The sequence below is a fragment of the Bufo gargarizans genome, unplaced genomic scaffold, assembly GCF_014858855.1.
Source record: "Bufo gargarizans isolate SCDJY-AF-19 unplaced genomic scaffold, ASM1485885v1 fragScaff_scaffold_210_pilon, whole genome shotgun sequence".
NCBI lineage: Eukaryota > Metazoa > Chordata > Amphibia > Anura > Bufonidae > Bufo > Bufo gargarizans.
In genome coordinates, this window is record NW_025334071.1 from 152,466 (window position 1) to 172,356 (window position 19,891).

General features: G+C 53.4%; 1 protein-coding gene across 1 annotated transcript; it reads left to right on the top strand.

The window, feature by feature from the left end:
* Nucleotides 1-10,527: 10,527 nt before the first annotated feature.
* Nucleotides 10,528-19,885, top strand: DDX18 (DEAD-box helicase 18; the record flags this gene model as incomplete). The annotated part of the gene is made up of 10 exons (XM_044272910.1): nt 10,528-10,673; nt 13,190-13,348; nt 13,495-13,623; nt 14,648-14,783; nt 14,858-14,958; nt 15,845-16,044; nt 16,115-16,229; nt 16,313-16,452; nt 17,495-17,656; nt 19,748-19,885. Coding segments are annotated over exons 1-10 (1,374 nt in total), but the record flags the coding sequence as incomplete, so codon positions are not given.
* Between the last annotated feature and the right edge of the window lie 6 nt (nt 19,886-19,891).

Sequence of the window (19,891 nt, forward strand, 5' to 3'; positions counted from 1 at the left end):
GTATGAGGTGAGCAATATCCTGGACTCACGCCTGGTCCGCGGCCGGGTGCAGTTTTTGGTCCATTGGCGTGGTTATGGTCCAGAGGAGCGTTCCTGGGTTCCCTCCGCAGATGTCCATGCTCCTGTCTTGCTCCGAGCCTTCCACGCACGCTTCCCTCAGAAACCGTTCCTTACTCCGCGGAGGAGGGGCCCTTGAGGGGGAGGTACTGTCATGGTCTTACCTCCTTGCTGTTCCCTTCGTTTGACATGTGCTGGCGGCCATCTTGGTTTCTGGGTTTTCTTGTAGCCTCCCACCCTGCGGCTCCTCCTTCCCACTGGGAGGAGCTGGATGCCTAGCTCATATATATAGGAGGTCTGTGGCTTCAGTTCCTTGCTTGGTCCTCCTGTGTTCACATGCTTCCAAGACTGCTGCTGCTTCTGGTTCCTGATCCTGGCCTCGTCTGACTACCCCGTTGGTTCCTGATTCCGGCTTCGTCTGACTACCCCGTTGGTTCCTGATTCCGGCTTCGTCTGACTACCCCGTTGGTTCCGGTTCCTGTTCCTGGCTTCGTCTGACTACCCTTCTGGTTCCTGACCTCTGTCTCCGCAAGACCCTGCTTCGGTTTAGCCATCCGTTCGGACTTTGCTACGGCTTGCTCTTCAATAAAACCTTCTTATTTTCCACTTATCTCTTGTTGTACGTCTGGTTCATGGTTCCATGACACCCCCCCATATTTCACTGGTCTAAGCCTTTGTGTACGTTGGTACCCTCTGGGGAGCAGTAACCTGAGAGTCGATCTATTACATCTGCGGTCTCAGGTGTCTTTTTTTTTTTTTTTATAATTTTTTATTTGAATTTCACATAAAGAACAGATCCATAAAAAAAGAGCAACATTACTCTAACACTAAGCCTAATAATTACAGTTCTTTTTCCTTTTCTTTTCCCTTCCCCTCCCTCCTCCCCCCCACCCTCGACGTGGGGACGCGGAGAAAAAAAAAAAAAAAACTCCAACACTAAAGTAGCCAATTTTTCCACACTTGGTCGAGATTTGATGACCTTTTTTTGTGATTCTTCATCACTCGTTCTTCTTTAATTAAATTATCTATCATTTTTCTCCACTGTCCCACCGTCGGTAAATCTGCTTTTATCCATTTCCTGAGTATAAGCAATCTGGCCTGAAATAATACTTTATTCAAAACCAGTCGTGTTTTTTTATTTAGCTTCAAATGTTCAGTTGCCCCTAGAATACAGATTATTGGATCCCTGGGCAGCCGAACTTTCAAGAGCAGAAATACGGTTTCCATTATTTCTGTCCAATATCTATGGAGCTTGGGACATCTCCAGAAGCAATGTATTAAGTCTGCTCTCTCCTCCCAGCATTTTGGACACTTATCTGTTGCTTTCACTCCCATTCTTTTCAACATCCATGGAGATCGATGTAATCTGTGCACTATAAAGAATTGTGAGATCTTATGTGAGCCCCTATCCGAGATTGTCGCGTAATTTCTAAGAGCATCTCTCCAATTTTCTTCTGTAAGGGAGCCTAGATCCTTCTCCCATTTTCCTACAGCAAGCATTGTAATCCTTTTTCTCTTACCTTCCATCAGAAGCCTATATCTCCTTGCGGTTGTTCCTGCTCCTTCCCCTACTATAGTGAACTTGTCCAACCTGTCTGATTTTTCCCTCCTGTACCTGTCCTCCTGTACCACTGTCCGCAGTGCATTCCTAAGTTGAAGATATTTATAGGTATCAGTATGGGGGATCCCAAATTCCAACACCATTGTATTAAAGTCCTTCAGCTTATCTTCGTCAAAGATCTGGTCTAAATATATCATTCCTTTTTTTCCCCAATCTATATAGTCCCTTATTGTTTCTAATTCTTTTAAATTAAGATTTAAAAGTCTCAGGTGTCTACCCCAGATTAGAATCCTCTGGGCAGAACATCTCCCCTCCAGTGGATTTAATCTTTTGTCTGCAGATTAGTGACCTCTCCCCCAAGTACTGTTTTTAGATTTTCATAAAGTTATTTTATAGCGTTTCCCTCACCTGAGTGATCTGGAATCCGTACGCCCCACAAGCATCCGCCACAACGTTCTTAACCCCAGGGCCATAGGTGACAATGACGTTAAATCTGATGAAAAACAACGACCATCTGGCCTGCCTTGGGTTCAGACGTTTAGCCGACTCCAGGTAGGCCAGATTCTTGTGATCTGTAATTACCGTAACAGGATAAATCGCTCCTTCCACCCAATGGCGCCATTACTCAAAGGCCAACTTAATAGCCAGAAATTCCCTATTACCCACATCATAATTTCTTTCAGCAGTCGAAAGTTTTTTAGAGAAAAATGCAGATGGGCGCCATTTACTAGGCGAAGGACCGCAGAAAAGGCCTGTAATGCCGCATCAGATCAGACAGAAATATCCGCACCCTTCCTAGTCATGTCTGTTAAAGGTTTAACCACCGATGAATAGTTCAAGATAGATTTATGGTAGTAGTTGGTAAGCCCCAAAAAACGCATAAGCGCTTTCAGATTTTTGGGTCGATCCCACTCCAACACGGCACGGACCTTCTCGGGATCCATATGAAAACCTGAGGATGAGAGCAGGTAAGGCTCTTTCACACTTGCGTTGTCCGGATCCGGCGTGTACTCCACTTGCCGGAATTACACGCCGGATCCGGAAAAACGCAAGTGTACTAAAAGCATTTGTAGACGGATCCGTCTTCAAAATGCGTTCAGTGTTACTATGGCAGCCAGGATGCTATTAAAGTCCTTGTTGCCATAGTAGGAGCGGGGAGCGGGGGAGCGGGGGAGCGGTATACTTACCGTCCGTGCGGCTCCCGGGGCGCTCCAGAATGATGTCAGAGCGCCCCATGTGCATGGATGACGTCATCCATGCGCGTGGGGCGCCCTGACGTCACTCTGGAGCACGCCGGGAGCCGCACGGACGGTAAGTATGCTGCTCCCCCTCTCCCCACTACACTTTACCATGGCTGCCAGGACTTTAGCGTCCCGGCAGCCATGGTAACCATTCAGAAAAAGCTAAACGTCGGATCCGGCAATGCGCCAAAACGACGTTTAGCTTAAGGCCGGATCCGGATCAATGCCTTTCAATGGGCATTAATTCCAGATCCGGCCTTGCGGCAAGTGTTCAGGATTTTTGGCCGGAGCAAAAAGCGCAGCATGCTGCGGTATTTTCTCCGGCCAAAAAACGTTCCGTTCCGGAACTGAAGACGTCCTGATGCATCCTGAACGGATTTCACTCCATTCAGAATGCATTAGGATAAAACTGATCAGGATTCTTCCGGCATAGAGCCCCGACGACGGAACTCTATGCCGGAAGACAAGAACGCAGGTGTGAAAGAGCCCTAACCCAGGAATTGCACTTCCTGTACAGCAAATACACACTTTTCCATCTTAGCATACAACTTATTCTCTCTTAGGATCTGTAACACCTGTCTCACATGATCCTGATGAGTCTCCATATTAGGCGAATAAATTAGTATGTCATCAAGGTATACAACGACAAACCTCCCCACCAGATGATGAAAGATGTCATTGACAAAGTGTTAAAAAACCGCAGGAGCATTGGTTAACCCAAAGGGCATGACCAGGTTTTCAAAATGACCCTCAGGGGTATTAAATGCCATCTTCCACTCATCCCCCTCCTTGATCCTTACCAGATTATATGCCCCCCTCAGATTCAACTCAGAGAGCACCTTGGCACCAACAATCTGACTAAACAAATCCGGGATCACGGACGGTAATACGATTGAGATCACGGAAGTCCAGACATGGTCTCAGGGTACTTTTTTTTTTTAACAAAGAAAAATCCAGCAGCCACTGGGGACTTGGGTGGTCTAATATGTCCCTTTGCCAAACTCTCGGTGATATACTCTCGCATGGCCTTTCTTTCGGGTTCCAAAAGATTATACAACCGAGATTTGGGCAATTTAGCTCCGGGAATAAGATTGACGGGACAGTCATACTCCCGGTGCAGAGGCAACTCCTGATTACCACTTTCAGAGGAAACATCAGAAAATTCTAAAATGAACGAGGGCACAGTTTTAGTGGTCGCCATAGAGAACGATGCATTAAGACAGTTGTCCATGCAAAAATCACTCCAATCGAGAATCTGTCTTGCTTGCCAGTCGATGTTAGGGTTATGTTTGCTTAACCATGGTAAACCCAACACCAACGGAGCAGGCAGACCCTCCAACATATAACAGGAGACAGATTCCTGATGCAAATCACCCACTCTAAAATGAATGTCATTCACTACCTGCGACAGGCATTTTTGGGCGAGAGGTGCCGAGTCAATTGCAAAGGCAAAAATACTTTTCTCTAATGCATTAGTAGTCAACCATTATACCAGACTGTACCATGAGGATCACCACAGGACTGTACCACGAGGATCACCACAGGACTGTACCACGAGGATCACTACCGGACCGTACCACGAGGATCACTACCAGACTGTACCCCGAGGATCACTACCGGACCATACCACGAGAGGGTCACTACTGGACCGTACCACAAAGAACACTACCGGACCATACCACAAGGGTCACTACCGGACTGTACCACGAGGATCACTACCGGACCGTACCATGAGGATCACCACAGGACTGTACCACGAGGATCAACACAGGACTGTAGCACGAGTATCACTACCGAACCATACCACGAGGATCATCACAGGACTGTACGGTGAGGATCACTACCGTACCGTACCGCGAGGGTCACTACCGTACCGTACCGTGAGGGTCACTACCGGACCGTACCACGAGGGTCACTACCGGACCGTACCACGAGGGTCACCACAGGACCGTAACCACAAGGATCACTTCTGGCCTGTACCACGAGGGTCACCACAGGACTGTACCATGAGGATCACTACCGGACTGGATTGTGGGGGTCATTACCAGCCTGTACCACGAGGGTAACCACAGTACTGTACCACGAGGGTCACTACCGCACTGTACTACCAGGGTCACTACCGGACTGTACCACCATGGTCACTACTGGACTGTACCATCATACCTCCCAACTTTTTGGACGGTCAAAGAGGGACACTTATGGTTCCTTGTGTGAGTCTATTTTTCCTGTACATTCATACACTTTAATAATTTACCTCAGCCGTGTTAGCCCCCCCATATCAAAATTTTTGAACAAAACATATGCAGTTGGTTAGATCAATTGTTGTTTGCGTTAGATCTCACACAGAAGTAGTTATTTACAGCGCCAACTAACTGCGCATGTGCGAGATTTCAAGCGGCTTCAGAAGATAAAAAAAACTAAGTGCAGTGAATAAATTATCTTCTGAAGCTGCTCGTAATCTCGCGCATGCGCAGTTAGTTGGCGCTGTCTCCTCTATGCCCTCCTCCCTCACAGCAAGAACGAACGAGTGCAGTGAATAAATTAAGAGAGGGGCGGCGCTGGGATCCAGGATTCGGGGCGCGTCTGGGCACAAAACGGCGTCAGCCCCTTGGCCACAAAAGTACCAGAACTGGTAATTTGTATATCTATAAAATATTATTTTTTTGCAATAAATAAACCACAGGCCCCTCCTCCGCCCCTCTCTCATCATTGGTGGCAGCAGGCAGCACGGGGGGGGGGGGGAGGGACTGCTTCCTCCTCCCCTGTGCTGCCTTATACCCAGCGTATAAGACAACCCCCGACTTTTTAAAATAATTTCTAGTGTTAGAAAGTCGTCTTATACGCCGGAAAATACGGTAGTTAAACTTTGTACTGCCGCGACACCTCCTACCAAATCTATTACCTAATTCTGTCTGTCTGTCTGTCTTTAACAGAATTACATGCGAAAAATGGTGGTACCCTAAGATACACAGGAATCAGATATGGATCTAGGTGAATGGAATAAGTGAAGAATATGGTTTTCATACTATAGCTCAAAAGTCAAAAATAATTGACAAGAACTGTAATGTCGATAGAACAGCGGTGCGGTATCTGCCACTGTCTGTAATGTCGATAGAACAGCGGTGCGGTATCTGTCACTGTCTGTAATGTCGATAGAACAGCGGTGCGGGATCTGTCACTGTCTGTAATGTCGATAGAACAGTGGTGCGGGATCTGTCACTGTCTGTAATGTCGATAGAACAGCGGTGCGGTATCTGTCACTGTCTGTAATGTCGATAGAACAGCGGTGCGGTATCTGTCGCTGTCTGTAATGTCGATAGAACAGCTGTGCGGTATCTGTCACTGTCTGTAATGTCGATAGAACAGCGGTGCGGTATCTGTCACTGTAATGTCGATAGAACAGCGGTGCGGTATCTGTCACTGTAATGTCGATAGAACAGCGGTGCGGTATCTGTCACTGTAATGTCGATAGAACAGCGGTGCGGTATCTGTCGCTGTCTGTAATGTCGATAGAACAGCGGTGCGGTATCTGTCACTGTCTGTAATGTCGATAGAACAGCGGTGCGGTATCTGTCACCGTCTGTAATGTCGATAGAACAGCGGTGCGGTATCTGTCACTGTCTGTAATGTCGATAGAACAGCGGTGCGGTATCTGTCACTGTCTGTAATGTCGATAGAACAGAGGTGCGGTATCTGTCACTGTAATGTCGATAGAACAGCGGTGCGGTATCTGTCACTGTCTGTAATGTCGATAGAACAGCGGTGCGGTATCTGTCACTGTCTGTAATGTCGATAGAACAGCGGTGCGGTATCTGTCACTGTAATGTCGATAGAACAGCGGTGCGGTATCTGTCACTGTAATGTCGATAGAACAGCGGTGCAGTATCTGTCACTGTCTGTAATGTCGATAGAACAGCGGTGCGGTATCTGTCGCTGTCTGTAATGTCGATAGAACAGCGGTGCGGTATCTGTCGCTGTCTGTAATGTCGATAGAACAGCGGTGCGGTATCTGTCACTGTCTGTAATGTCGATAGAACAGCGGTGCGGTATCTGTCGCTGTCTGTAATGTCGATAGAACAGCGGTGCGGTATCTGTCGCTGTCTGTAATGTCGATAGAACAGCGGTGCGGTATCTGTCACTGTAATGTCGATAGAACAGCGGTGCGGTATCTGTCACTGTAATGTCGATAGAACAGCGGTGCAGTATCTGTCACTGTCTGTAATGTCGATAGAACAGCGGTGCGGTATCTGTCGCTGTCTGTAATGTCGATAGAACAGCGGTGCGGTATCTGTCGCTGTCTGTAATGTCGATAGAACAGCGGTGCGGTATCTGTCACTGTAATGTCGATAGAACAGCGGTGCGGTATCTGTCACTGTAATGTCGATAGAACAGCGGTGCGGTATCTGTCACTGTCTGTAATGTCGATAGAACAGCGGTGCGGTATCTGTCGCTGTCTGTAATGTCGATAGAACAGCGGTGCGGTATCTGTCACTGTCTGTAATGTCGATAGAACAGCGGAGCGGTATCTGTCACTGTCTGTAATGTCGATAGAACAGCGGTGCGGTATCTGTCACTGTCTGTAATGTCGATAGAACAGCGGTGCGGTATCTGTCACTGTCTGTAATGTCGATAGAACAGCGGTGCGGTATCTGTCACTGTCTGTAATGTCGATAGAACAGCGGTGCGGTATCTGTCGCTGTCTGTAATGTCGATAGAACAGCGGTGCGGTATCTGTCACTGTCTGTAATGTCGATAGAACAGCGGTGCAGTATCTGTCACTGTCTGTAATGTCGATAGAACAGCGGTGCAGTATCTGTCACTGTCTGTAATGTCGATAGAACAGCGGTGCGGTATCTGTCGCTGTCTGTAATGTCGATAGAACAGCGGTGCGGTATCTGTCGCTGTCTGTAATGTCGATAGAACAGCGGTGCGGTATCTGTCACTGTAATGTCGATAGAACAGCGGTGCGGTATCTGTCACTGTAATGTCGATAGAACAGCGGTGCGGTATCTGTCACTGTCTGTAATGTCGATAGAACAGCGGTGCGGTATCTGTCACTGTCTGTAATGTCGATAGAACATCGGTGCGGTATCTGTCACTGTCTGTAATGTCGATAGAACAGCGGTGCGGTATCTGTCACTGTCTGTAATGTCGATAGAACAGCGGTGCGGTATCTGTCACTGTAATGTCGATAGAACAGCGGTGCAGTATCTGTCGCTGTCTGTAATGTCGATAGAACAGCGGTGCGGTATCTGTCACTGTCTGTAATGTCGATAGAACAGCGGTGCGGTATCTGTCGCTGTCTGTAATGTCGATAGAACAGCGGTGCGGTATCTGTCACTGTCTGTAATGTCGATAGAACAGCGGTGCGGTATCTGTCACTGTCTGTAATGTCGATAGAACAGCGGTGCGGTATCTGTCGCTGTCTGTAATGTCGATAGAACAGCGGTGCGGTATCTGTCGCTGTCTGTAATGTCGATAGAACAGCGGTGCGGTATCTGTCGCTGTCTGTAATGTCGATAGAACAGCGGTGCGGTATCTGTCGCTGTCTGTAATGTCGATAGAACAGCGGTGCGGTATCTGTCGCTGTCTGTAATGTCGATAGAACAGCGGTGCGGTATCTGTCACTGTCTGTAATGTCGATAGAACAGCGGTGCGGTATCTGTCACTGTCTGTAATGTCGATAGAACAGCGGTGCGGTATCTGTCGCTGTCTGTAATGTCGATAGAACAGCGGTGCGGTATCTGTCGCTGTCTGTAATGTCGATAGAACAGCGGTGCGGTATCTGTCGCTGTCTGTAATGTCGATAGAACAGCGGTGCGGTATCTGTCACTGTCTGTAATGTCGATAGAACAGCGGTGCGGTATCTGTCACTGTCTGTAATGTCGATAGAACAGCGGTGCGGTATCTGTCGCTGTCTGTAATGTCGATAGAACAGCGGTGCGGTATCTGTCGCTGTCTGTAATGTCGATAGAACAGCGGTGCGGTATCTGTCACTGTCTGTAATGTCGATAGAACAGCGGTGCGGTATCTGTCGCTGTCTGTAATGTCGATAGAACAGCGGTGCGGTATCTGTCGCTGTCTGTAATGTCGATAGAACAGCGGTGCGGTATCTGTCGCTGTCTGTAATGTCGATAGAACAGCGGTGCGGTATCTGTCACTGTCTGTAATGTCGATAGAACAGCGGTGCGGTATCTGTCACTGTCTGTAATGTCGATAGAACAGCGGTGCGGTATCTGTCGCTGTCTGTAATGTCGATAGAACAGCGGTGCGGTATCTGTCGCTGTCTGTAATGTCGATAGAACAGCGGTGCGGTATCTGTCGCTGTCTGTAATGTCGATAGAACAGCGGTGCGGTATCTGTCACTGTCTGTAATGTCGATAGAACAGCGGTGCGGTATCTGTCGCTGTCTGTAATGTCGATAGAACAGCGGTGCGGTATCTGTCACTGTCTGTAATGTCGATAGAACAGCGGTGCGGTATCTGTCACTGTCTGTAATGTCGATAGAACAGCGGTGCGGTATCTGTCGCTGTCTGTAATGTCGATAGAACAGCGGTGCAGTATCTGTCGCTGTCTGTAATGTCGATAGAACAGCGGTGCGGTATCTGTCACTGTCTGTAATGTCGATAGAACAGCGGAGCGGTATCTGTCACTGTCTGTAATGTCGATAGAACAGCGGTGCGGTATCTGTCACTGTCTGTAATGTCGATAGAACAGCGGTGCGGTATCTGTCGCTGTCTGTAATGTCGATAGAACAGCGGTGCGGTATCTGTCACTGTCTGTAATGTCGATAGAACAGCGGTGCAGTATCTGTCACTGTCTGTAATGTCGATAGAACAGCGGTGCAGTATCTGTCACTGTCTGTAATGTCGATAGAACAGCGGTGCGGTATCTGTCGCTGTCTGTAATGTCGATAGAACAGCGGTGCGGTATCTGTCGCTGTCTGTAATGTCGATAGAACAGCGGTGCGGTATCTGTCACTGTCTGTAATGTCGATAGAACAGCGGTGCGGTATCTGTCACTGTCTGTAATGTCGATAGAACAGCGGTGCGGTATCTGTCGCTGTCTGTAATGTCGATAGAACAGCGGTGCGGTATCTGTCGCTGTCTGTAATGTCGATAGAACAGCGGTGCGGTATCTGTCACTGTCTGTAATGTCGATAGAACAGCGGTGCGGTATCTGTCACTGTCTGTAATGTCGATAGAACAGCGGTGCGGTATCTGTCGCTGTCTGTAATGTCGATAGAACAGCGGTGCGGTATCTGTCGCTGTCTGTAATGTCGATAGAACAGCGGTGCAGTATCTGCGGCGCTAATATCCAGAGAGGAACCAGACACTTTATACAAGGAGAAAAGAGGGACACTTGGGAGGTCTGTGCCATGAGGGGTCCGGTGCCCACAGCGCTTTCTCAGGACCCCTGGCTGCTCCGGCATCTTACAGGACAGCTCAGTCACCTATCAGGGCCCCTGGCTGCTCCGGCATCTCACAAGACAGCTCAGTCACCTCTATCAGGACCCCTCGCTGCTCCGGCATCTTACAGGACAGCTCAGTCATCCCCATCAGAACCCCTGGCTGCTCCGGCATCTCATAAGACAGCTCAGTCTTCCCCATCAAGACCCCTGGCTGCTCCGGCATCTCATAGGACAGCGCAGTCACCCATCAGGGCCCCTCGCTACGGTCGCTGGTGACGTCACTTCCGGCCGGTCTCACGTGCGCGCATCATGGCGGATCTGCAGATGAAGCTGCTGCGGAGGAAACTCCAGAAGAGAAATGAGAAAATCCGGAAAAGAAACCAACAGAAAAGACAGCGGGAGGGTGAGAGAGACAGCCCGGGGAAGAGTGAGACAGTCCGGGGAAGAGAGAGAGAGACAGTCCGGGGAAGAGAGAGAGAGACAGTCCGGGGAAGAGAGAGAGAGACAGTCCGGGGAAGAGAGAGAGAGACAGTCCGGGGAAGAGAGAGAGACAGTCCGGGGAAGAGAGAGAGAGAGAGACAGTCCGTGGAAAAGAGAGAGAGAGACAGTCCGGGGAAGAGAGAGAGACAGTCCGGGGAAAAGAGAGAGAGAGTCCGGGGAAAAGAGAGAGAGAGAGAGAGACAGTCCGGGGAAGAGAGAGAGAGACAGACCGGGGAAGAGAGAGAGAGACAGTCCGGGGAAGAGAGAGAGAGACAGTCCGGGGAAGAGAGAGAGAGACAGTCCGGGGAAGAGAGAGAGAGACAGTCCGGGGAAGAGAGAGAGAGAGACAGGTCCGGGGAAGAGAGAGAGAGACAGTCCGGGGAAGAGAGAGAGAGACAGTCCGGGGAAGAGAGAGAGAGACAGTCCGGGGAAGAGAGAGAGAGACAGTCCGGGGAAGAGAGAGAGAGGACAGTCCGGGAAGAGAGAGAGAGACAGTCCGGGGAAGAGAGAGAGAGACAGTCCGGGGAAGAGAGAGAGAGACAGTCCGGGGAAGAGAGAGAGAGACAGTCCGGGAAGAGAGAGAGAGACAGTCCGGGGAAGAGAGAGAGAGACAGTCCGGGGAAGAGAGAGAGAGACAGTCCGGGGAAGAGAGAGAGAGACAGTCCGGGGAAGAGAGAGAGAGACAGTCCGGGGAAGAGAGAGAGAGACAGTCCGGGGAAGAGAGAGAGAGACAGTCCGGGGAAGAGTGAGAGAGACAGTCCGGGGAAGAGTGAGAGAGACAGTCCGGGGAAGAGTGAGAGAGACAGTCCGGGAAGAGAGAGAGAGACAGTCCGGGGAAGAGTGAGACAGTCCGGGGAAGAGTGAGAGAGAGAGAGACAGTCCGGGGAAGAGTGAGAGAGAGAGAGACAGTCCGGGGAAGAGTGAGAGAGAGAGAGACAGTCCGGGGAAGAGTGAGAGAGAGAGAGACAGTCCGGGGAAGAGTGAGAGAGAGAGAGACAGTCCGGGGAAGAGTGAGAGAGAGAGAGAGACAGTCCGGGGAAGAGAGAGAGACAGTCCGGGGAAAGTGAGAGAGAGAGACAGTCCGGGGAAGTGAGTGAGTGAGAGAGAGAGAGAGAGACAGTCCGGGGAAGAGTGAGTGAGAGAGAGAGAGAGAGAGACAGTCCGGGAAGAGTGAGTGAGAGAGAGAGAGAGAGAAGAGACAGTCCGGGGAAGAGTGAGAGAGAGAGAGAGAGACAGTCCGGGGAAGAGTGAAGAGAGAGAGAGAGACAGTCCGGGGAAGAGTGAGAGAGAGAGAGAGAGAGAGACAGTCCGGGGAAGAGTGAGAGAGAGAGAGAGACAGTCCGGGAAGAGAGAGAGAGACAGTCCGGGGAAGAGAGAGAGAGACAGTCCGGGGAAGAGAGAGAGAGACAGTCCGGGAAGAGAGAGAGACAGTCCGGGGAAGAGAGAGAGAGACAGTCCGGGGAAGAGAGAGAGAGACAGTCCGGGAAGAGAGAGAGACAGTCCGGGGAAGAGAGAGAGACAGTCCGGGGAAGAGAGAGAGACAGTCCGGGGAAGAGAGAGAAGACAGTCCGGGGAAGAGAGAGAGACAGTCCGGGGAAGAGAGAGAGAGACAGTCCGGGGAAGAGAGAGAGACAGTCCGGGGAAGAGTGAGAGAGAGAGAGACAGTCCGGGAAGAATGAGAGAGAGAGACAGTCCGGGGAGAGTGAGAGAGAGAGACAGTCCGGGGAAGAGTGAGAGAGAGAGACAGTCCGGGAAGAGTGAGAGAGAGAGAGACAGTCCGGGGAAGAGTGAGAGAGAGAGAGACAGTCCGGGGAAGAGTGAGAGAGAGAGAGACAGTCCGGGGAAGACTGAGAGAGAGACAGTCCGGGGAGAGTGAGAGAGAGAGACAGTCCGGGGAAGAGTGAGAGAGAGAGAGACCGTCCGCGGGAGAGTGAGAGAGAGACAGTCCGGGGTAGAGAGAGAGAGACAGTCGGGAAGAGTGAGTGAGAGAGAGAGAGAGAGAGAGACAGTCCGGGGAAGAGTGAGTGAGAGAGAGAGAGAGAGAGACAGTCCGGGGAAGAGAGAGAGAGAGAGAGAGAGAGAGAGAGACAGTCCGGGGAAGAGTGAGTGAGAGAGAGAGAGAGAGAGAGACAGTCCGGGGAAGAGTGAGTGAGAGAGAGAGAGAGAGAGAGACAGTCCGGGGAAGAGTGAGTGAGAGAGAGAGAGAGAGAGAGACAGTCCGGGGAAGAGTGAGAGAGAGAGAGAGAGAGACAGTCCGGGGAAGAGTGAGAGAGAGAGAGAGAGAGACAGTCCGGGGAAGAGTGAGAGAGAGAGAGAGAGAGACAGTCCGGGGAAGAGTGAGAGAGAGAGAGAGACAGTCCGGGGAAGAGAGAGAGAGACAGCCCAGGGGGCTGACGAGCTGTGGTGTTGGCGCGCTCATCCCTGCTCTCTCGTTTTCAGGCCCGGCGGGGGACGCAGTTGTCGACCAGGAGGAGCGGAGCAGCGAGGAGACGGCTCCGGAGGCGGTGGTCCCAGTAAATGGAGAAGTGGAGGAGAATCCTGAGACCCCCGGGGACACCAGGAAGAAGAGGAAGAGAAAGCTGGTGACTGAGCAGACTGGTGAGGGGTGGTCACTGTAGCCCCCGGGGCCCCTCGGCCCTGTGATGGGCGTGGCATCGTGTTGGTGTACTCAGCTCCATAACAACGGTTCCTCTGGGGGCGGGGCACAGCAGTCATGTGACCATTTCATCATGTCTTAACTGTAGATGCCAAGCGACTAAACAATGAAGAGGCGGAGCCTAAAGTGACCACCCAAGAGACAGAGGAGGAGCCTAATGTGACCGCCCAGGAGACTGACGAGGAGGAGGAGCCAGGTCTGCCAATGGGATTGACTGGTGAGCGATCCTGACAGTTAAACCCTTTGGGGGGTGGAGTCCTCATCAGGGGGCGTGGCTAGATGCTCTAGGGTTATCATATTAGGAGCCCCCCTCGTTTCCTTTCTCCACCCCCCCCCCTCCTTGTTTGACACTGCGCCCGCACGGACCTCTGCTCTGCTGCCCTGTGACGCTGCGCCCGCACGGCCCTCTGCTCTGTGGCCCCGTGACACTGCGCCCGCACGGCCCTCTGCTCTGTGGCCCCGTGACACTGCGCCCGCACGGCCCTCTGCTCTGTGGCCCCGTGACACTGCGCCCGCACGGCCCTCTGCTCTGTGGCCCCGTGACACTGCGCCCGCACGGCCCTCTGCTCTGTGGCCCCGTGACACTGCGCCCGCACGGCCCTCTGCTCTGTGGCCCCGTGACACTGCGCCCGCACGGCCCTCTGCTCTGTGGCCCCGTGACACTGCGCCCGCACGGCCCTCTGCTCTGTGGCCCCGTGACGCTGCGCCCGCACGGCCCTCTGCTCTGTGGCCCCGTGACGCTGCGCCCGCATGGACCTCTGCTCTGCGGCCCCGTTACGCTGCGCCCGCACGGCCCTTTGCTCTGCGGCCCCGTGACGCTGCGCCCGCACGGCCCTCTGCTCTGCGGCCCCGTGACGCTGCGCCCGCACGGCCCTCTGCTCTGCGGCCCCGTGACGCTGCGCCCACGCGGCCCTCTGCTGTGCGGTCCCCTGACGCTGCGCCCGCACGGTCCTCTGCTCTGCGGCCCCGTGACGCTGCGCCCGCACGGTCCTCTGCTCTGCGGTCCCCTGACGCTGCGCCCGCGCGGCCCTCTGCTCTGCGGTCCCCTGAAGCTGCGCCCGCGCAGCCCTCTGCTCTGCGGTCCCCTGAAGCTGCGCCCGCACGGCCCTCTGCTCTGCGGCCCCGTGACGCTGCGCCCGCGCGGCCCTCTGCTCTGCGGCCCCGTGACGCTGCGCCCGCACGGCCCTCTGCTGTGCGGTCCCCTGAAGCTGCGCCCGCACCGACCTCTGCTCTGTATTTAGGGGCGTTTGAGGACACGGCGTTCTCCTCCCTGGCCGACCTGGTGAATGAGAACACGCTGAAGGCCGTGGCTGAAATGGGCTTCACTCACATGACGGAGATCCAGCATAAAACCATCAGACCGCTCCTGGAGGGCAGGTGAGCGCCTGTACAGCGGAGGGCGGGGATGCAGGGATCGGTATGTGACACTCATTTACTCTGTGATGTTGCAGGGACGTTCTGGCTGCCGCTCGCACCGGTAGCGGTAAGACGCTCGCCTTCCTGGTCCCAGCCATAGAACTGGTCTACAAGCTTAGGTTTATGCCGCGGAATGGTGAGAATTGTAGTCCCCCCCCCCCCCCCCCCAGTGGAGCGCTCGTTCTCTCCCCCCCCCCCAGTGGAGCGCTCGTTCTCTCCCCCCCCCCAGTGGAGCGCTCGTTCTCTCTCCCCCCCCAGTGGAGCGCTCGTTCTCTCTCCCCCCCCAGTGGAGCGCTCGTTCTCTCTCCCCCCCAGTGGAGCGCTCGTTCTCTCTCCCCCCCCAGTGGAGCGCTCGTTCTCTCTCCCCCCCCAGTGGAGCGCTCGTTCTCTCTCCCCCCCCAGTGGAGCGCTCGTTCTCTCTCCCCCCCCAGTGGAGCGCTCGTTCTCTCTCCCCCCCCAGTGGAGCGCTCGTTCTCTCTCCCCCCCCAGTGGAGCGCTCGTTCTCTCTCCCCCCCAGTGGAGCGCTCGTTCTCTCTCCCCCCCCAGTGGAGCGCTCGTTCTCTCTCCCCCCCCAGTGGAGCGCTCGTTCTCTCTCCCCCCCCAGTGGAGCGCTCGTTCTCTCTCCCCCCCCAGTGGAGCGCTCGTTCTCTCTCCCCCCCCAGTGGAGCGCTCGTTCTCTCTCCCCCCCCAGTGGAGCGCTCGTTCTCTCTCCCCCCCCAGTGGAGCGCTCGTTCTCTCTCCCCCCCCAGTGGAGCGCTCGTTCTCTCTCCCCCCCAGTGGAGCGCTCGTTCTTCTCCCCCCCCCAGTGGAGCGCTCGTTCTCTCTCCCCCCCCAGTGGAGCGCTCGTTCTCTCTCCCCCCCCAGTGGAGCGCTCGTTCTCTCTCCCCCCCCAGTGGAGCGCTCGTTCTCTCTCCCCCCCCCCAGTGGAGCGCTCGTTCTCTCTCCCCCCCCCCAGTGGAGCGCTCCCAGTGCATCTCTTGTTCTGCCCCCTTCCCCGCCATTGACGCTTCTTGTTGCTGTAGGGACGGGGGTGCTCATCTTGTCGCCCACGCGGGAGCTCGCCATGCAGACATACGGGGTCCTGAAGGAGCTGATGGCGCATCACGTCCACACCTACGGGCTGATTATGGGCGGCAGTAACCGGTCGGCAGAAGCTCAGAAACTGGCCAATGGGGTTAATATTGTTGTGGCGACCCCGGGGAGGCTCCTGGACCACATGCAGGTGAGGCCGGTCCCGGTGTCAGGTGATGTCACAGAAAGTGCCGCCATCTTTACACTCTGTCTTCCTGCAGAACACGCCAGGATTCATGTACAAAAACCTGCAGTGTCTGGTCATCGACGAGGCCGATCGCATCCTGGAGGTCGGGTTCGAGCAGGAAATGAAGCAGATCATCAACCTGTTGCCAAGTGAGTGACCGGCGGCCGCTGATCTCTGGTGCTCGGGGCGGCCTCTGTATGCATATACTATATACTCCTCTTTCCTCCCGCAGAGCGCAGGCAGACCATGCTGTTCTCTGCCACTCAGACTCGCAAGGTGGAGGACCTGGCGCGGGTCTCCCTCAAGAAGGAGCCGCTGTATGTGGGGGTGGACGACAACAAGGACACGGCGACGGTGGACGGTCTGGAGCAGGTGAGGAAGAACATTCCAGCCACCGATTGGTAAATGACACTGCCCGGTGACAATGGCGCCTGTCGGGGGTGTATTGTACAGCAGGTGACCTGTGGGGTCAGTGACGCATCTGTGCTCCAAGCAAGGGGTGAAGGTCAGCCCGTCTGGTCCGATCCCACAGAGGAGCCACTGTAGAGCAAGCTGCTGACAACATTGCTGCTGGCGATGATAGAAAGGTGTCAGGACATCTCAGCATTCTGTGTGGGGGGGAGGGGGGTCCGTCTACGAATGCTGTCAGTCTGCGTGCAGATTGCCGGATCACTCTGCCGCAAGTGTGAAAGTAGCCTTACCTGGGGAAGAGCTGCGCCAGGTGCACTATGGGTAGGAGAAGCCGGCGGACACCACGTGATGCTCTTTTCTGCTGGAAACCTTTGTCATGTAGATGTGACATGTTCCACCTACCTAACTGTTGTACAGATAAGTACCCCCTTCATGGCAGTGGTGCCCCCTAGTGGCAGAGTCCTCTGTCAGCAGGATAATGCCCAGCCACACTGACGAAGAGATGAAGGTGATAATGTCTCCAAAGCCCCAGGTGTCAGTCTGGTCGCCATATTCGCCCTCAAACACATGCGGGTTGCCATCTTAAGTCCGGCGAGGCACAGGTAAGTCCTTACCTGTGCCTGCGCCGCGAGCCGGTCTGAAACAAATGCCGTCACCGGGAGCAGGCAGTTCTGAGAACAGCCCGATGAAGGCCCCCGGTGACCGCATTTGTTTCAGACCGGCTCGCAGCGCAGGCACAGGTAAGGACTTACCTGTGCCTTGCCGGACTTGTGATTTAAGATGGCAGCCCGCATGTGTTCCCGGGCACTGAGCACCTTCCAGGGTCTGGTACCATAGGAGTCCTCCGAGGTCAGGTGGAGTCCATGACAGGTCAGAGAGGGAATATGAGGTAGTGTATTGTGAGTGGTCAGTATATTGTAGGGAGCGTCCCAGTAATTGGGGGGGGGACGTCCGTGGAGTTGAGCAGTGTTCCCCGTGGCCTCAGCAGATGTTGTCCTCTCAGGGTTACGTGGTGTGTTCCTCGGAGAAGCGCTTCCTGCTGCTCTTCACCTTCCTGAAGAAGAACCGCAAGAAGAAGATGATGGTTTTCTTCTCGTCCTGCATGTCGGTGAAATTCCACTATGAGCTCCTCAACTACATCGACCTCCCGGTGATGGCCATTCACGTGAGTACCCGGGGGCGGCATCCTGCAGGGTGTGCCTTATGTTGTGGAGTAGACGCCCCCATCTGTTGTGTATCCACCGTGTTGCGGAGTAGACGCCCCCATCTATTGTGTATCCACCGTGTTGCGGAGTAGACGCCCCCATCTGTTGTGTATCCACCGTGTTGCGGAGTAGACGCCCCCATCTGTTGTGTATCCACCGTGTTGCGGAGTAGACGCCCCCATCTGTTGTGTATCCACCGTGTTGCGGAGTAGACGCCCCCATCTGTTGTGTATCCACCGTGTTGCGGAGTAGACCGCCCCCATCTGTTGTGTATCCACCGTGTTGCGGAGTAGACGCCCCCATCTGTTGTGTATCCACCGTGTTGCGGAGTAGACGCCCCCATCTGTTGTGTATCCACCGTGTTGCGGAGTAGACGCCCCCATCTGTTGTGTATCCTTAAGGCCCCTTTCACACGGGCGAGTATTCTGCGCGGATGCGATGCATGAGGTGAACGCATTGCACCCGCACTGAATCCGGACCCATTCATTTCAATGGGGCTGTGCTGATGAGCTGTGATTTTCACGCATCACTTGTGCGTTGCGTGAAAATCGCAGCATGTTCTATATTCTGGCCCCATAGAAATGAATGGGGTTGCCTGAAAATCGCAAGCAAGTGCGGATGCGGTGCGATTTATACGCATGGTTTCTAGGTGACAGTCTATTCACTGTATTATTTTCCCTTATAACATGGTCATAAGGGAAAATAATAGCGTTCTGAATACAGACTGCAGAGTACATTTGCGCTGGAGGGGTTAAAAAAAAATTGAAAAAATTAACTCACCTTCTCCTCTTGATCGCGTAGTTCCCAGTCTCTTCTTCACTTCTTTAATGATGAGCTGTGGGCTGAAGGACCTGTGGTGACGTCAGATCACATGCTCCAATCACATGGTCCAACACCGTGGTGATGGAGCATGTGATCTGACATCACCACAGGTCCTTCAGCCCACAGCTCATCATAAAAGAAGTAAAGAAGAGACCGGGAACTACGCGATCAAGAGGAGAAGGTGAGTTAATTATTTATTTATTTTTTAACCCCTCCAGCACTTTTAAACTATCCATCCTGTATTCAGAATGCTATTATTTTCCCTTTATAACCATGTTATAAGGGAAAATAAGAAAATCTTCAGAACATCAATCCCAAGCCCGAACTTCTGTGAAGAAGTTTGGGTACCAAACATGCGCGATTTTTCTCACACGAGTGCAAAACGCATTACAAATGTTTTGCACCCGCCTCTTATCCAGGCCAAAAATATGACTCCCGTGTGAAAGATGCCTAACTGTTGGGGAGTAGACGCCCCCATCTGTTGTGTATCCCCCGTGTTGGGGAGTAGACGCCCCCATCTGTTGTGTATCCCCCGTGTTGGGGAGTAGACGCCCCCATCTGTTGTGTATCCCCCGTGTTGGGGAGTAGACGCCCCCATCTGTTGTGTATCCCCCGTGTTGGGGAGTAGACGCCCCCATCTGTTGTGTATCCCCCGTGTTGGGGAGTAGACGCCCCCATCTGTTGTGTATCCCCTGTGTTGGGGAGTAGACGCCCCCATCTGTTGTGTATCCCCCGTGTTGGGGAGTAGACGCCCCCATCTGTTGTGTATCCCCCGTGTTGGGGAGTAGACGCCCCCATCTGTTGTGTATCCACCGTGTTGGGGAGTAGACGCCCCCATCTGTTGTGTATCCCCAACTGTTGGGGAGTAGACGCCCCCATCTGTTGTGTATCCCCAACTGTTGGGGAGTAGACGCCCCCATCTGTTGTGTATCCCCAACTGTTGGGGAGTAGACGCCCCCATCTGTTGTGTATCCCCAACTGTTGGGGAGTAGACGCCCCCATCTGTTGTGTATCCCCAACTGTTGGGGAGTAGACGCCCCCATCTGTTGTGTATCCCCAACTGTTGGGGAGTAGACGCCCCCATCTGTTGTGTATCCCCAACTGTTGGGGAGTAGACGCCCCCATCTGTTGTGTATCCCCAACTGTTGGGGAGTAGACGCCCCCATCTGTTGTGTATTCCCCCCCAAACACACACACCTGTGTTGATTCTTCACCCTCTTTCTGCTCAGGGGAAGCAAAAGCAGACGAAACGCACCACCACCTTCTTCCAGTTCTGTAACGCGGACACTGGAATCCTCCTGTGCACGGACGTGGCGGCCCGAGGACTGGACATCCCGGAGGTGGACTGGATTGTGCAGTATGACCCCCCAGAT